The sequence below is a fragment of the Medicago truncatula genome, chromosome 1 (genome assembly GCF_003473485.1).
Source record: "Medicago truncatula cultivar Jemalong A17 chromosome 1, MtrunA17r5.0-ANR, whole genome shotgun sequence".
Classification (NCBI taxonomy): domain Eukaryota; kingdom Viridiplantae; phylum Streptophyta; class Magnoliopsida; order Fabales; family Fabaceae; genus Medicago; species Medicago truncatula.
Genome location: NC_053042.1, coordinates 7,282,701 through 7,298,908, shown reverse-complemented (window position 1 = coordinate 7,298,908; position 16,208 = coordinate 7,282,701). Strand labels below are relative to the sequence as shown.

General features: G+C 30.0%; 1 protein-coding gene across 1 annotated transcript; it reads left to right on the top strand.

Annotated features, from left to right (window-relative positions):
* Nucleotides 1-9,501: 9,501 nt before the first annotated feature.
* On the top strand, nucleotides 9,502-13,000 carry LOC25482175 (bifunctional nuclease 1). The gene is made up of 11 exons (XM_024775404.2): nucleotides 9,502-9,684; nucleotides 10,459-10,753; nucleotides 10,903-11,073; nucleotides 11,190-11,239; nucleotides 11,408-11,464; nucleotides 11,550-11,615; nucleotides 11,705-11,779; nucleotides 11,978-12,096; nucleotides 12,205-12,296; nucleotides 12,646-12,700; nucleotides 12,772-13,000. Exons 2-11 carry the CDS (start codon nucleotides 10,468-10,470, stop codon nucleotides 12,776-12,778), a joined length of 978 nt encoding a protein of 325 aa, XP_024631172.1. The 5' UTR covers nucleotides 9,502-9,684; nucleotides 10,459-10,467; the 3' UTR covers nucleotides 12,779-13,000.
* Nucleotides 13,001-16,208: the final 3,208 nt, after the last annotated feature.

Here is a 16,208-nt window from a genome sequence, read left to right as displayed (position 1 = left end):
AAGCACTAACAAGAGTCTACAGTGCACGTGCATTTAATAATATTCTCATTCATTCGGTTTTGGTTTTCCTTAATCCCGAAGGCAAAATAGCCCATGTGTGATAAATTGATAGTAGTATATCTTTGCGGGGTATAATGTCCCCTAAAAATGAAACTTATGAAGAGGAATTCAATGGTTCTTAATTCTAGATATTTTTCATGTTTCTTGCTTTTCCTTACCCAAATAAATTTATTGATATCATCAAATAAAATTGTGGAATAATATATAGGTTAATTTTTAGGGCAAATTCTATGTACATCCAATATATTTGAGTGTACCGGTACACTTAATTACTCTTTAAATTAATGGTTAAATGAGTTATTTTTTAAAGAAAAATATTATTTTCTATCATTTATATTTATTATAACTAAATCTTATTCATCAAAAGTGTTATCGAATTTTTTTTTTTTTTTAATTTTTAGCACTCAATATTGATTATATTTTACGATAATATGTAAAAAAATTACTATGATTCTTTTAAACAATAAACTGGTGTTTTTTCTTATGAAATGATGTTCTATAAAATATAAATATTGATAAATAGTTATTTATTTCATAAAAAATGATCGTTAATTTATAAAATTATGAAGAAAGAGTATCGATACACCTCATTTTGTGAGTGTACCGTATAAATTCCTTAATTTTTATAGTATTATACTACGGAGATAAGATAAGTCTTGTACAATTTATAAACTTGTTTTCACCAATAAATCAAGAGAAATGATATTTGAATATTAATTTTGTGACGACTTTTGAACAACTTTCTCTTATACTTATATTATATTTTTATTCTCTCTTTCTTTTTTTATCTTTATTGTTTTTGACCAATAAAAAAAGAAAAAAAAGAAGGTTGTCATAAAAGTTGTCAGAAATATTTATACAAATATCACTACTCTTAAATCAATAAGTTTCACTATTGAATCGAATGAGATATAATGAATTTATTGATTTGAACTTCTCATTGATAAGACTAACTTACTTATGAGACATCCAAAGATTAATACATATTGTTGAAGCATCAAGCATGTTCATTTTATTTTGCATAAGCAAATGCAAGTACAATATTAGTTTTTCCCCTTTGCCGGAGTTTGATCTCTCATTGTTTTACTCTTGCAACTTTTTAACTCTTAGCTATAACAAGTTGAGCTACTCGCCAACGCAAGCCAGCACCAAAATGCAAGTAGTCCTCTGAAAAATATGGCCCATGATCAAAGCACACCAAAATATATAGTAAAATGGTACATCTGAGGAGATTCACCAACACATATATAAATTTGTACAATATGACACAACAATTGCATTATCAGACACAGCAATTGTATATCCTTTTCCAAGACATGCTATGGGATAAAATAAAATGGAAAAGAAACTGATGCTTCTTCCTTGTTATTTATTTTTTAATTCCAAAAAAGATAGAATATGTTATTTTTTTATTAATTTAACTTTTATATCAATTTTGATATTGTTTATTAAATAAATAGACCTGATCATATTATATTTACAAGATAGAATTGTATATGTTAATTTGTTTCCTTCCAAAAAAATTAATTTACAAGATAAGACTTAATTTGTTGACCAAACAACATAAACTTCAAAAGTTAATAGTATTATTATTAACACTAAATTTGTTACTATTTGATATTGATTTTTCACTTTAACACTTTAGGAGAGAAAATTGATTCATCTTTTCTATCATATTATTTGTTGTTTAAAATATTAATAACACTGTAAATTTGAATGAGTCGTATAACTATAAGAATGAGAAGTTTTCAGTAGGTCATATATTTTTGTTTTGAGGCAATAGGTCATATATTTAGAGACATGGTTAGTAGAAAACAACATTATGAAAAATATGTATAATGCTTTCTGAAGTTTTATGCAAAATATACATGTGCGTTTATTTAACTAGAGAAACTTTGAAATCGTATAAAATGTGCTCGGAAATTAAGTGTCTGCCGTCAAATTCAAATGTCAAAGTTTTTCTACATGCATATTTCCTTCTTATGGGAAACAGTGAAACAAATAAAAAAAAAACAAATTCCAAACTAAGGAAGACAAAATCTCTGGCTGCTGAATGACATATCTAAGATTCAAAGAAAATTAAAGTCATAAATATATGCTAAAAAAAAGGGACAATATCATTGCTTCCAGTTTCAGAAACTGACAAAAGAAGAAACACAGTCTCACCCAACTCTCCACTTTTGTTGTTTGTTGTTGACTAATTTACCTCATAACTTTTCCAACTTTTGTTACTCACATGTATGGCATCCATTAGTGTATATTATTGGAATGTATAATACAGGGTTAGAAGCGTGAGCAATTTAGTTTCACATCGTCTATGAATATGTAAAATGTTTGATATATAAAAAATATAATCTATAAATCTAATATCTTAAGATGTTTAAATGATGTAACGTCTTTTTCTTTTGATACCAAACATTTTACGCGAATAGGAGCGCAAAGCATATATCATGCATAATGCATGCATTTGGTGTTAGACAAATGAGTGTTAAAAACATCATTTTATTGAAATGGCAGCTAACCGGAGCTTTCATACGTGAAACTTTAAGGAAATTTAGGAAAAGTAGGAAAGAGACTGAATATGTCCATTGCAAATTAACCTGAGCTAACTTAAGCATTAATTAATTGAACCTCTATGGTTGTTCAACTTTCTTAATTAATGATGATGGGCAGCTTGATTAACAACAAGTAGTATTGTTTTTTTTTTACACACAAAAGTAGTGATTAGAAAATTTATTTTGGTTATACTATTGATTATGGTGGTGGCTAGGAGTGGGTGGTTGGTCGCGGAGTATTATTTTGACAGATCAAATAAAAACGTGCAGTGGACCTGTGTAATAATAAATCATAATATAAATGATCGGCTCAAAATTGGGAGTGTCTCTTTAAAATTTATAACTCAGGTTCCTACTACTTAGCTCAACTTGTAATGCTGATATTGCAAGTTTTGACACTTTTATTCGGTTTTGAATCTGAGACTTTGTATTTATCACTTCGTTTACATATAAAAATATATATTTAAAACTAAATCCTTTTTTTTTATAAAATAAATACTCAATTTTGTCCCCATAATTTTCTCGTAATTCAATTCAATCCCTAAAAAATTATAATACTCAAATTGATATTTGACATTTTAATATGAGAGACAAATTAGTTCGTGTGTTAATTTTGACTCATCTTAATAGATGACCTAATTTAATTTGTTTCACATATGAAAATGTCATGAACCAATTTGATTTTTTTTTTTTCAAAGAGTAAAATGACTGTGAGAAAACTATGAGAGATTAAATTGAGTCTTTACTCATAATTAGATATCAATGTATCTTTCTATACACCATTGTTAGGAAGTTTATTGATTTAATAGATAAAGAATGTCATTTTTACCGGTCATTAAAGAATGTCATTTTAGTCCCCGAAACAATGTTTAATTTTATTTTGAAAAAAATTGAGGCCCAAGATAATTAACAAACATTTTTCTTAAAAAGAAAAAAAAAAACCGTCACAATTGCTCAAACTCATGCATGACTCTAATGAGTGGATTAGTTGTACATTCACAAGATAAAATAAAGCCCAATTACGGCCACTTTTTAAAGGATATTTCTTCTATCCTATTATAAGTGAGTCTTTTGTTCATTTCACACATATTAAAAAAAAATGTATAAGTGAAAGAAAGCGAAAAATGGTTTTGAGTTTCTTGACAAGTATTGATGCATTCCTCCTTATCATAAATATAAAGTTAATGAGAAGTGATTAAAGTAGTATTAATTAAATTTATAATTGAAAAAAAAGTAATTAATATTATATTGAAATAACTCACTTGCTATATGGAACGGAAGCAGTAATAGATATGAGCCAAGGAGTATTTGCAGAAAAATTATTTCGAGAAATGTGAAGGTTAAGGAAATAGATTCCCACGTTTGTTACAAATTAAACAACTAACTATATAGAAACTCTACCAAATATTTTTTGAGAACATGACTATTATTATTACACCAAACACGTTTAAGAAAAACAAGTTGAGAATAAGTGGCCATAGTTCCAAGGGGAATTATGAACCATATGAAACGAACGCCCCTAGCAGCTGTAATAACCTTTATCAGGTTTCATTTGATTAAAAGAATGGTCTAACATGAATGGTTAGTTATCTTACCAAAGTTCACTAGATTATAAGAATGGCTAAACTTACCAAAGTTAATTTAAGTAGAATTTGATGACTAATGGCCTTATCAAAGTTGATTTTATTAGAGGAATGTTATAACTTAACGACTAACGACCTTACTAAAGTTAATTTGATTAGAATAATGTTCAAACCTTGATTACTAATGCCCTTATAAAAGTTAATTTAATTAGAATCAGATAACTAGTGACCTTACAAAATTCATTTGATTAGAAAAATGTTCAAACTTTGGATAATTAATGACCTTACCTAAATTAATTTGATAACTAACAACCTTACCAAATTTTAATTGATTAGAAGAATGGTGAAATTTAGAAGACTGATTACCTTATTGAAGTTCATTTGATTAGAATAATGGTTAAACTTGGATGACTAGTGAACTTACCAAAGTTAATTTAATTAGAAAAATGGTCACACTTTGGATGACTAATGACATTATCAAAGCTAATCTTGTGAGAATTAGATGACTAATACATACCTTACCAATGTTTATGTGATTAGAAGAATGTTCTAAAGTTGATGATCATTTCCTTACCAAAGTTCATTTGATTAGAAGAATGGTTAAACTTAAATGACTAATGATCTTATCAAAACGCAGGCAGCAGCTCCACTGAAACTCAACTCGCCGGAGAAACCAAAGGCTAGGTGCCGGGTTGCGGTTCCATTAATAAATAAACACTGCATATTATAAGGCCTCAAACAAGAATCCAAATACTTGATCTGAACATTGACGAGTTATTATGATTATATATATACAAATAAAAGACAAAATAGATAGGTACTATGTTAGATGAAGAAGATACTAAAAACATCCTAGATCATAGAGGTATGTGAATCGAGTTTCACGCGATAGTTTCCATTTTGAAATTAGTTGTATGACAGGGCAGGTTGATGGTTTTTTTGTTATTGGACGATTACAATGCATTGGCTGACCGGAGTTCGGATTTTATTTAAAAAAATAAAAATAATAATTGGTGTTATAGCAAGTCAACTTCATCAAACAGTAGTGTTGTGGAGGATGAAAAATCTAACACAGAAGAATCAAAATCAAGGAAAGCCAAGAGAAGGGAAAACATGGCTAAATTAAAGTTGTCAGAATCGAGACTTAAGTCCTTTAGTGTGATGTTAATTGAATTAGTGCTATAATTTTGTTTTCTTGTGAAAAAAGTATCATTCACTTCAGTGAAAAAATGAATTGCACGTAAGAGATGATGATTATTTCTAGCAGTGCACATAGCATCTCAAGAACATCTAGTGCAACAAGTATAATTAAGAATAGGCATATGGATCTCTAATTCTTCCCAAAGAATTTTGAGTTCAGGGTAAAATTCAGTTACTGATCGAGAATCTTGTTTGAGAGAGTAGATTTCTTGTTGCAGTTTGAAGACATGAATCAGACCCCCTTGTGTAAAACACTCCTTCAAATCAAGTCAAAGATCAGCATAGTTTTCCATGAAAACAATATATTAATTGACCGATAGAATCATCCACTGAATCCATGCATGATACAAGAATGAATGAGCATGTTACAACGATTCCAAGCATCATTTTTGCACCTAGAGCTCTGTACACAAAACCAGCACAAGAACGGAAAGAACCGGAGTAACAGAGACGGAAGAAGGACCATCGCTCGGATGAACGAAGAAGGGTGTGGTTTGATGCAGAGAAGGGTCAACCGTAGGAACATGAGCCAATCTAGGTGGCATTGCGATGAACGAAGGCAAACTGCGGAGGATCGCTACACAACGAATGATACCATGTTAAGATGAAAAAGCACATATGAGAATAAGAAGAAGGAGAAGATTGAATAAGGAAAAGTGGGATTCTCATAGATTGAATTGTGAGCTTACAACTAATTATATAGGAAAAGTAAGTGTGCACAAGCGCATCACACATATGAAAGCACAAATGATGCATAACCGATCAAAAGATGGAAGAAGAAACACAAACTAATAACAACTCAACATAGATAGCAGCAAGATGATAAAGCAAAAATGATGAGAGTAATTTGTCAATATATGAAAGTCTAACTCACATGTACAATAGACTTGGCACAAGCCTGTTTATTTCAGAATTCTTACACCACATTTTTTATTGCGTTACCAGAAACCTACCAGAAGCAAAAGCCATGTTACATATTAGCTAGAAAATCAAAGAATGAATGAGCATAATCAGTTTCGCACAAACAATTATAATTTTTTTGTTAGAACACACACAATTATAATCATACTACTAACTTCCTGTATATGTTTTTAAATAAATAAATAAACAGACAATGCACGCTTTTTACTTCTAGACAGACATGGCTTGCTTGCAAACTGCACCTGTACGCATCACAAAAATTTCTCTTTTTCGTTTATTACACTCGTGGATTTCCATTAAGCTACATTTCTCGTTGATAACATGTCATCTTACGTTATTCTTAACATGTTTTTCAGTCATTTTCAAAAGATTTTTCATCAAGAATAGATGAGTATTAGAACAATTGGTTATGATTTCGGGACATTTGTAATGCTTTCTATATTTGAGTCATGTAATAGGCCTCATAAGACTTTACGGAGGGAGAAATTTTGTTCTCAAGTCCCAAGACATCTTATATGAAAACAAACACCCAAAAGGACGAAGAACACATGCATTTATGCATCAGACTGCACACTCATGCGCCCTGAGCATGGTGAAAATAGGGCCAGGACTGATTTTTGCTAATTTTAAGTGGAAAAGTCCAATTTTTTAGCCCAACTTCAGGTGGAAACTTTTTCTCGAAATACCAAGTCTTTCATTGATAATTTCTCATTCATAACAAAGCGATTTAAAAGGAAGGCATGCACTATGAGTTTCAAGGGAGGAGTTTCTCTTGGGTATGTTTTTATTTTTTTGTAATTTCTCTTAGGCTGAGGTTTTAAGATGAACCTCTATTTTGTACGTTGAATATTTTATTTAATTTAAAGTCTTTATCTAGTTATTTTTTGAATCCTATTTAATTTTACTTTCGTGCGCAAGATTTGTCTCCTCTGAAACATAACCCTGATATAAAGGCACTTAGGGAGGTGACGTACCTAATATTGGTGAATATCTGTCTTAATCATGAAGTAATTGATTCAGTAATTAATTTGGGAAACATGTGGCTTCATGACTTAAATTAGTCCATTAATTTCATTCTTCTTTCACCTTGGTAAGGTAGACGAGATAAGCTTGCCCGTTTGTAGAACTACCGAGAGGGAGTGTGTTGATGTCCTTCTAAGATTCAATAGGCGATGGAACCTTTAGGATACCTTGAATTTAAGAACCCTTTTAATTACCCGTCATTGTTTCAAACACCTCCAAACATAAGTATATCTCTCTATAGGACTCACAACCCTAAACACCGACCCGTACGAATTCTTGTGTAATGGTTGCAACTAGAATTGCAATATTAGAGAAACTAAACAATTAGAATTGCAGCATCTCCAAGACCACTGAACCTTCTTGAACATATTAACATTATGGGAAGTATTTGTTTTATGATTAAGAATAAGGATATCTTTATTACTTCTTCTTTTTTGCGCTAATATGATATAATTAAATACTACTCCCTTGTTCTCACAATAGACATTATTCTAACTAAAAATATCTATCTTATTTTATATCATTTTACGATATCAATAAATCATTTTGCAATATTATTACTTTTTTTTTTTAATATTTTCTAATTTCTCTTTTTTATATATTTTCTGTTTTAATTTTCTAATTCCTATAAAAAAGAAGTTTTTTTAATTTTCTCAAACAATTCATATTTTAGTGGGACTCAATAATTATCCAAGTCCAATAATTTAATGGGTCATGTTAACCGGTCCTCCCGAGGCACTAATTAAGAAAACCATAAATAGAATGTTTTAAATTAAAAAGGACACTTTATTGACTTTTAAGGAATTGACAACATAATTTTCAATGCAATACATACTATATTTGTTTCTTAACTAGTAACCCCGGAGTACCGGTTAACATTACCTTTCCACTTTCTAATAATTTTCTGTCAAACCTACTTTGATTGACCCAGTGGTATTGACCTGGGACATGAGAGTGTGCTCCTCCTCGAAGTCTCAGGTTCGATTCTCTTTGATACCAATTTAGGTGGACTAATTTAGCTTCTTCAAAAGAATAATTTTCTGTCGATTTATTTTAAGTTAAAAATAATTTTGTAAAGTTAGCATAATTTCTCTTTATCCTACAAAATTACATACAAATCTTAATTCATGTGCAATATGCTCAAATGACATATATTTTAGTACAAAAAATAGGTGTGTGTTCACATGGGAAAGGTTAATCCTTTCCCATCATGGGAAATTGGATTCAATGATTAGATTAAGTGAAGAACATATTCTTAACATGTTCTCTAAACACTAGATTTTTCTTCACACTATCTTCCAACAATTTAAAAATTCTGAAAATTAATTTTCAGAAATTAAAAAAATATAAAAAAAATTCAAATATATATTTTTTAAATTCTGTAATTCATTTATTGAATGTTAGATTTTTTTTTTTTTGAAAAATAAAATATTTTAATAAAAATAAAATTTTGGAAACTAAGATAAGTTTTTATTTTTCTAAAAAGAATATATTTTTTAATTTCATAATAAAATAAGATATTCTGAAAAATAAATTAAAAATCCTAAAAAAAATATTTTGAAATTGAAGTTTTTTATTTTTCTAAGAAAATAAAATTCTGGAAAATAAGGTTTTTGAAATAAAATTCTGGAATTTTTTTTTTCATTTTTTCAAAAAAAAATTCTAACATTCAATAAATGAATTACATAATTTTTTTAAAAAAATTATGTGAATTTTTTTCAATTTTTTTAATTTCTGAAAATTAATTTTCGGAATTTTTAAATTATTGGAAGATAGTGTGAAGAAAAATCTAGTGTTGAGAAAGCATGTTAAGAATATATTCTTCATTTAATCTAATCATTGAATCCAACTTTCCCACACTTTAATCTAATCATTGAATCCAACTTTCATTTCCCGTGTGAAATGCCACCCAAAAAATAGGTTAATATTTATTGATTTTTGTGATAGAAGGAATTGTGGCATTTGTGATAACGTTAAATTTTTAACAATCTCTCTTTCGTTTGATTCCTTACTTGGACAATGTTTGTATCTTTGAAAGGTTGGACAATGTTTGTATATTATTTTTGTTGAATTTATTTTTATTGATAATTTAACAAAATGAGTGATCGGGTCCCACCCACAAACACAACAGAAGTTCCATTTATTGTCTTATCTCATCCACTAAACTTGACCCGCGGTAAAACCGGTTACGTGGGAAAGGAAAGAACATAAACATAATCCAAACTTGTTCTGTTGCGCTGAATGATCATCATCGGTTCCAGAACCAGAACTAGCTTCTTCTATTCCAACCTTCATTCATAATAATCATTAACTCTCTCTATTAATCTCACAAAATAAAAAAGGTATCAACAAAAATTATTCACTTATTATTATCTCAATCAATTTATTTAATTTTACTAACATCTCATGCATCCATGTTTCAATTCTTTATAATTTTGTGTTTTTTTATTTCCTTCATCACTTTGATTTATTAATCTATGATTTTACCAACTGTAAACAAGTTTTATAGTATTATATTTCATGGATTCATCTAGATTAGAATTAGATGCAACAAAATTAGGAATTCTTTAATTCAATGCCAGAACTAATTTAAATAGTCTGATTTTTTATTTGACTTGGACCTTGTTTGGATAACACAACTTTATTTGTTGATTATATATGATAAAGTTGCTTAATAAGTGCTTAATTTGTGGCTTATTTATTATATAATCTATTTCCATAATAAAAGGTAAAATAAAGTCAAATTGTTTTCATATAAGCTATAAGTTGTTTTCATAACCTATCCTGGAGAACTTATGAAAATAAGTTGAAAACAGCTTGTGAACGTGTCATAAGTCGTTTTCACAAGCTCCCCCAAACAATCTCAGAAGTGTTTATGCCGGTAGATAAGCTTAAATAAGTCAATCCAAACATGCCCATTTTAGATAGTATAAGTGCAAGTACGGACTTGTCATGAAATATTGTTAAGCTTTCAACCAATTTGTGTGCATAAATGAAATGTTAATTTTTTTGTCATTGATGAATTCTGTGGAGTTATTCTTGCGCAAATGAGTTATTTATTTATTTATTCCAAGATAAATAATGTGGACATGCTTATTTTCTTTTGGTGTTTGTAGGTTTTGAGAATGGCTTCTCTGAAAGGACCAGTTGCGTGTCCCTCTATTCATCCTAAAGTTGCAGGGTTCTGTACCCTTCCTCTGATTGGACCAATGAATGTTAGATGTGTTAAAACTGAGTTTTGGGGACTCAAGGAATTTAAGAGGAGTTTCCTTTCTTACCACATAAACACGCGGAAGAGCAAGACAGTAGTGCATTGTAGTTTAAATTCACCCTCGAATGATGGTGGAAGTATGGCAGAAAGTTTCAATGAAAAAGATGAAGATTATGTTAGTTCAAGTGTGATTGAAGCCGGTATGTTTAGCTACTACATGTTAATTCAAGTATGATCGATATGACAATATGCTGATATTATAGTTTAGTATTTTGTTTACTAGCATTTTTGCATGAGGTTCGTCGTTAGGATTTTCTGTATGTGATTGTTCTGTGATTTTGTTGACTAGTTGAGGTGAAGAGTGGAGCAGATGGTTTCATAATCAAAATGAGGGATGGAAAACACTTGAGATGTGTCCATAACAATCCTCAGGGAGGTCATCTTCCTGATTATTCACCACATCCTGCTATGGTTTTGAAAATGGAAGATGGGTCTGACTTACTTCTACCTATAATTGTTTGTATGTCTTTCTCACACCCTATATGTGTTTAATCATAGAAGTTTAGTTCTTTGGATTTGATTTTGATTATTATATATCTTTACCATTGTAATTTTTTGGAATGTCTTTATTTGCAGTGGAGATGCCAAGCGTCTTACTACTGGCAGCAGTACGCAATGTTTCAATTGTATGTCTATTTTGTCAGTTGAATTTCACTATGTCACCGTCACATGTTTGTCAAGACTTCTTTTCCTCATTCTTCCGAGATATATAACAATCAATTGTTTGACCCAGAAAGATTCTGGTTCTATGTAATTTAGCCACGTTGATTCTCACTATTTGGTTGCTGTGTCAGGCTAGGCCTACATTATATGAAGTAGTGATGGAGATGATCGGCAAAATGGGTTACCAAGTATGATTGCGTTTCTTTTTATACTCTTATTTCTAATCCTATTTTTATTTTGGTCTTTCCATCATGTCATTCCTTGCTTTTGCAGGTCAAACTTGTCAGAGTTACTAGGAGAGTCGATGAGGCATATTTTGCTCAGTTGTATCTTACCAAGGCATTTACTTTGTACTCCTTATCCTCCCTCCCACCCCTAAAAATATGATATAAACCTGCAACATTCACATCTAGTTATATTTGGTATAGGTTGGAAATGAGGCAGAGTGTAGGAGCTTTGACCTTCGACCTTCTGATGCTATCAATATTGCAGTAAGATGCAAGGTAGTATTTGAAAATTCATACATTTGAATACATCATCACTTGTGCATATTGCATTCTCCTACGGCTTGGCTTGACAGTTAATCAATTTTGCCATACATTGCGGCTTGATTTTTTTCCCTGTAATACTGGATGGAAAATCCTTAGTTCTACTTGTTAAAATAGTTGATCAAGCATTTTACTATTTTACGGATGACGCAGGTGCCAATACAAGTCAACAAGTACTTGGCGTCCAGTGATGGAATGAGAGTAATTGAATCAGGCAAATTGCCAACGCAGATCCCTAGTTTTGATGGTCGATTATTTACTGAAATGGACAAGTATGTTTGTGAAATACCTTATAGTCATAAGGCAATGCAACTGACTTGTTTGCAATATTACTCCTTTGCTTCCTGAAATATGCCTCTTAACCACAAGTGACATTGCAGGCCAAATGGTCAACCTTGTGCTGAAACCGATGAATTTAATCTTTTGAACAACATGTTGAAAGCTGTTGATGAAGAGCGTTATGATGATGCCGGTAATTACGGTCTTCTGATTATTTCAATCATTTACTGATTATGATTTTATGTTTTGATCGATGATGATAGTAACTGCGAATAGACCAGTGATTTTGTTCATTGGCCTAGTTATAGGTATAGTTTGATGTTTTTGCTATTATTGGTCAGAGCTATCAACTTGTTATTTTTCCTCTTGGATGGGGATTCTGTCATGTTACTCTCCAACATGAGAGGGTCTTGTTACGAGAATAATTTGAATAAAATCAATTATTTTTATGCAAATTCAACATTTCTTGTGTGGACTAGAATATAAATTGTACTTCTCTGATCTTGTTACTTTCACCTCTCATGTTTCTGATGCAATTCCAGCATTGTGGAGGGACAGACTTAATCAACATAGGGCTGGTAAAAACATGAAGAAAAGGTATGAAATTAATTTTATATGACAATTTTACCAAGGCATAAAATTGACAACTTAATTTTATTTTGTTGCAGGTCCTGAACTCTTCAATTGTACAGACAGTCTAGGATTTGGATATAGCTGGTTGCTGTCTGGTCTATATATATACATATATATATATAATGTCTTTGTCTGTGAATAATTGTATATATTTAAACATTAATGCTAATGTATCATGTGTAATTTTTCTGTTATTTGTTTCAATCCTGAAAAACTGTTTACATGTAATTGCTTTTAACTTCCTTAGGATATTGATGTGAATAATTATTTTTACTTTTTTACTTTCTGTTATGCGTTTAATTATTTTTACTTTTTTAGGTAGACTTGCTTATAGAAAACTTGTATATATAGACATGGTTACAGTGAGGACTTGATCAGATGATTTATGAACTTACAAAAATGGATCAAAAAACAATTATCATCAAAGAATCACAAGCACACTTTTAGTTACAGCTAACTCTAGATAAGTCAACTTAATCTTATTGGTTATAACTTACTAAGTACACACTCATCAAAATCTCACTTTCATACAACTTGTACTCAACATTTGTTGACCTTTCAACATGTAAGAGTTTTTAGTAGCCTTATGATTGAAGATATAATATTATCATTCACCTTATAGTAGGCCCCGTGGCATTGACATGTTTCTATAGTCTATTATACCTTATCACCTCGGTGATTATTAGATAATTTGTGCTTCAAATGTCACTGTTTGATCTTGATCTAACGGTCAGCAAATATGGAATTATGAGATCAAAGCACAACCTAATTTGAGACTTTTGTATAATAATGGACATAAAGCTTACGTAAGCATACATTAATTTATGTTAACAACAGTTTTCCATGTTCTAAAACTATACTAATTGTAAATAGAAGCATGTCAATGCAATAGGGCCTACAATAAGTTGGATGATGTTAATATAGAATTCCATTTGTGTACCATTAAGGTACTAATAGTATATATTATTGGTCAATTAGAGTGTGTCACCTATCGATATTACTTTATAAATATCTTAAATTATAGTAGGGCTACTAGAAAATCTTACCTGTTGAAAGGTCAACAAATGTTGAGTACAAATATGCATTTGGTTTTTAATAAGGTCAAACAATGCCTTCGGCTGAAGGAAAGTCATTCGTCAATACTTCCCTTTGGTCCCCAACTCACGCAGAACCAGTAAAATACTATTGGCCAATATCATCTTTGCGTATCGTACCAAAATAGTAAGAGCTTTGTGTGAGTTTACAGTACTCCAATTTCTCTAGTAGAATAAATAACTATACTCCCTTAAAATGAGTGTCGTTTTAACAAAAAAAAAAAAAAAAAGTGTTTTAAAATAAATGTCACTTGTTTTCAATGCAATAATAAATTTTTCTTTTTAATTATACGCTTCAATTAATACTATGTTACACTATTTTCAAAATATTTCTTTTTTAATTAAAAACAAATAAATAGTTGATTAGAATAATTTGGTAAAATTGCTATGATATTTGACTACTTTATTTCATTCCTTAATGTAATATGTGCGTAATTGACTAAAAGGACACTCATTTTGAAACGGAGGGATTACATGATTGACTTTTGGATAAAATTCTGGCTCATTAATACTCCCTCTGTTTCTAAATATAAGCAAATTTTACTTTTTAGGTTCATTCGATTAATGATGCATGTGGTCCGGACCACATGCATCATTAATCGAATGAACTTAAAAAGTCAAATTTGCTTATATTTTAAAACAGAGAGTATTAACTCCAAATTAATAATGAATGAGAAAAGTAAAAGGAAAACGAGTAGATGAAGGTTTAGAATTTGGACGTAGCCACCAACTACCTCCGTATGACGGTGAGTTAGTTCCAGCCAAGTTTTTTTGAGAAAATAATAATAGTGGATCTACCTAAAGACACATGGCGGAATTGGAAAATAATAACGCATTACTTGTTGTAGGACCCGGAAAATGAAACGCTACCGGCACGTTAAAGATTCAGTTTTTTTTTTTTTGACAAAAAAGATTCAGTTTTTTAATCATCCGGTTTTCACATGAAAAAAAGGTATTTTAAGATGGATAAGAGAGGATCACATACTTGAAACTCAGCGACTCTTCTATAGACACAATCCTAAATGAAAAATATTTAGAAGCGCACACACATAATTAGAAAAAATTATTAATAGAAAAAGCATGTTCTGATAATTAACATGTTTTTTATATCATTTATTTTTGACACTTTCGGTTTCCTAGCATTAGAGACTGTTGAGCTTCTGCATAAAGTTCAAAATGTCATGCATAATAATGTCATGTCTTCTAGGTCCATGAATGTTGTGTTCACGAATCACGATGATTGGTTTTACCATCCAAAAAGGTCTAGCGGCGCAACTTGTTGCCCGCTTGCCTTCTATTCAAGTGTAAATAATGGTTTATAGTGGATTTGTATTTGCACTTTTAAATTCATATAGAAAAATAAATTAGTCATATCATTTTTTACTTTTATCTTTTAATTTTTGTCATCTATGTGTTTACCCCTAAGTAGTTTTGATTTGTGTTTGTGACCAACCAAGACTTTCTCCAAACTCCGGCTTATGTATTAGTCTATCCGTTTTAAAATATAGGGAAATGTTAATGAGTGTTCTGAGACACTCTTTAAACACTTTAAATTGTAAGTTTTAAATAAAAAGTTGTGAATGCATTGGAAATTGTAATTGTTAACTTTTTAAAAGTATAATTACTAAATTTGAGATACTTAAAGAGTGATCGGGACACTCGTTAACAAGACTCTGAAATATATATTGCAATCAATCACGGTACAGATGTCAATACACAACCTTGATAATTAATATTATTAATTATATATAATAAAAAATTATAAAAATTTTATATTTTGAAAATATTCGTTAATACAAATCATACAACATCTATGTGAATAATGCACATTATAAAATTGCGACGTGTATTTTGAGAATTTTTTTTGTCCCTTTCTATAAAACCCCTTTGCTATTTCCAACTACATTAATTATTTCTTTACATACATACCTTTATTTATTATACATATTTTTCTTGAATGAACAATAAATATCATGTTGAAAACATAAACTAACCATCTTTCATAAAGGATAAAATTATAAAAACAATAATGATTACAAACAACTTTTATACAAATATTCACTATATTAATTTCCGTGATTTTGATAAAAGGATTTTATATATAGGAACGGAGGTAGTATAATGCAACATTGTTTCTTTTTTACTTGTATGAAAATAAAAAATTAGCATATAAACTTTGAAAACAAGAATAAAAATAAAAAAAATATTTTATAAAAAGCAAAAGTAAAAATAAATGTTCCTTTCACTTGTAGTCATAGCTACCCACCAAAACCAAAAAAAAAAAGAAAAAAAAAAGCTACTCATTCAATCATTAGCTTAATTAAAATAATACAAAAACATCGTGGCGGCCTTGGCAAGCTGAAAGAACAAAGAAGCAA

Excerpts from the sequence above, each read along its gene's own strand:
- LOC25482175 (XM_024775404.2), top strand. The coding sequence starts at position 10,468 with ATGGCTTCTCTGAAAGGACCAGTTGCGTGTCCCTCTATTCATCCTAAA. Across the intron at positions 10,754-10,902 it reads TTCAAGTGTGATTGAAGCCG|TTGAGGTGAAGAGTGGAGCA; the intron begins GTATGTTTAGCT and ends TTTGTTGACTAG. Across the intron at positions 11,074-11,189 it reads ACTTCTACCTATAATTGTTT|TGGAGATGCCAAGCGTCTTA; the intron begins GTATGTCTTTCT and ends CTTTATTTGCAG.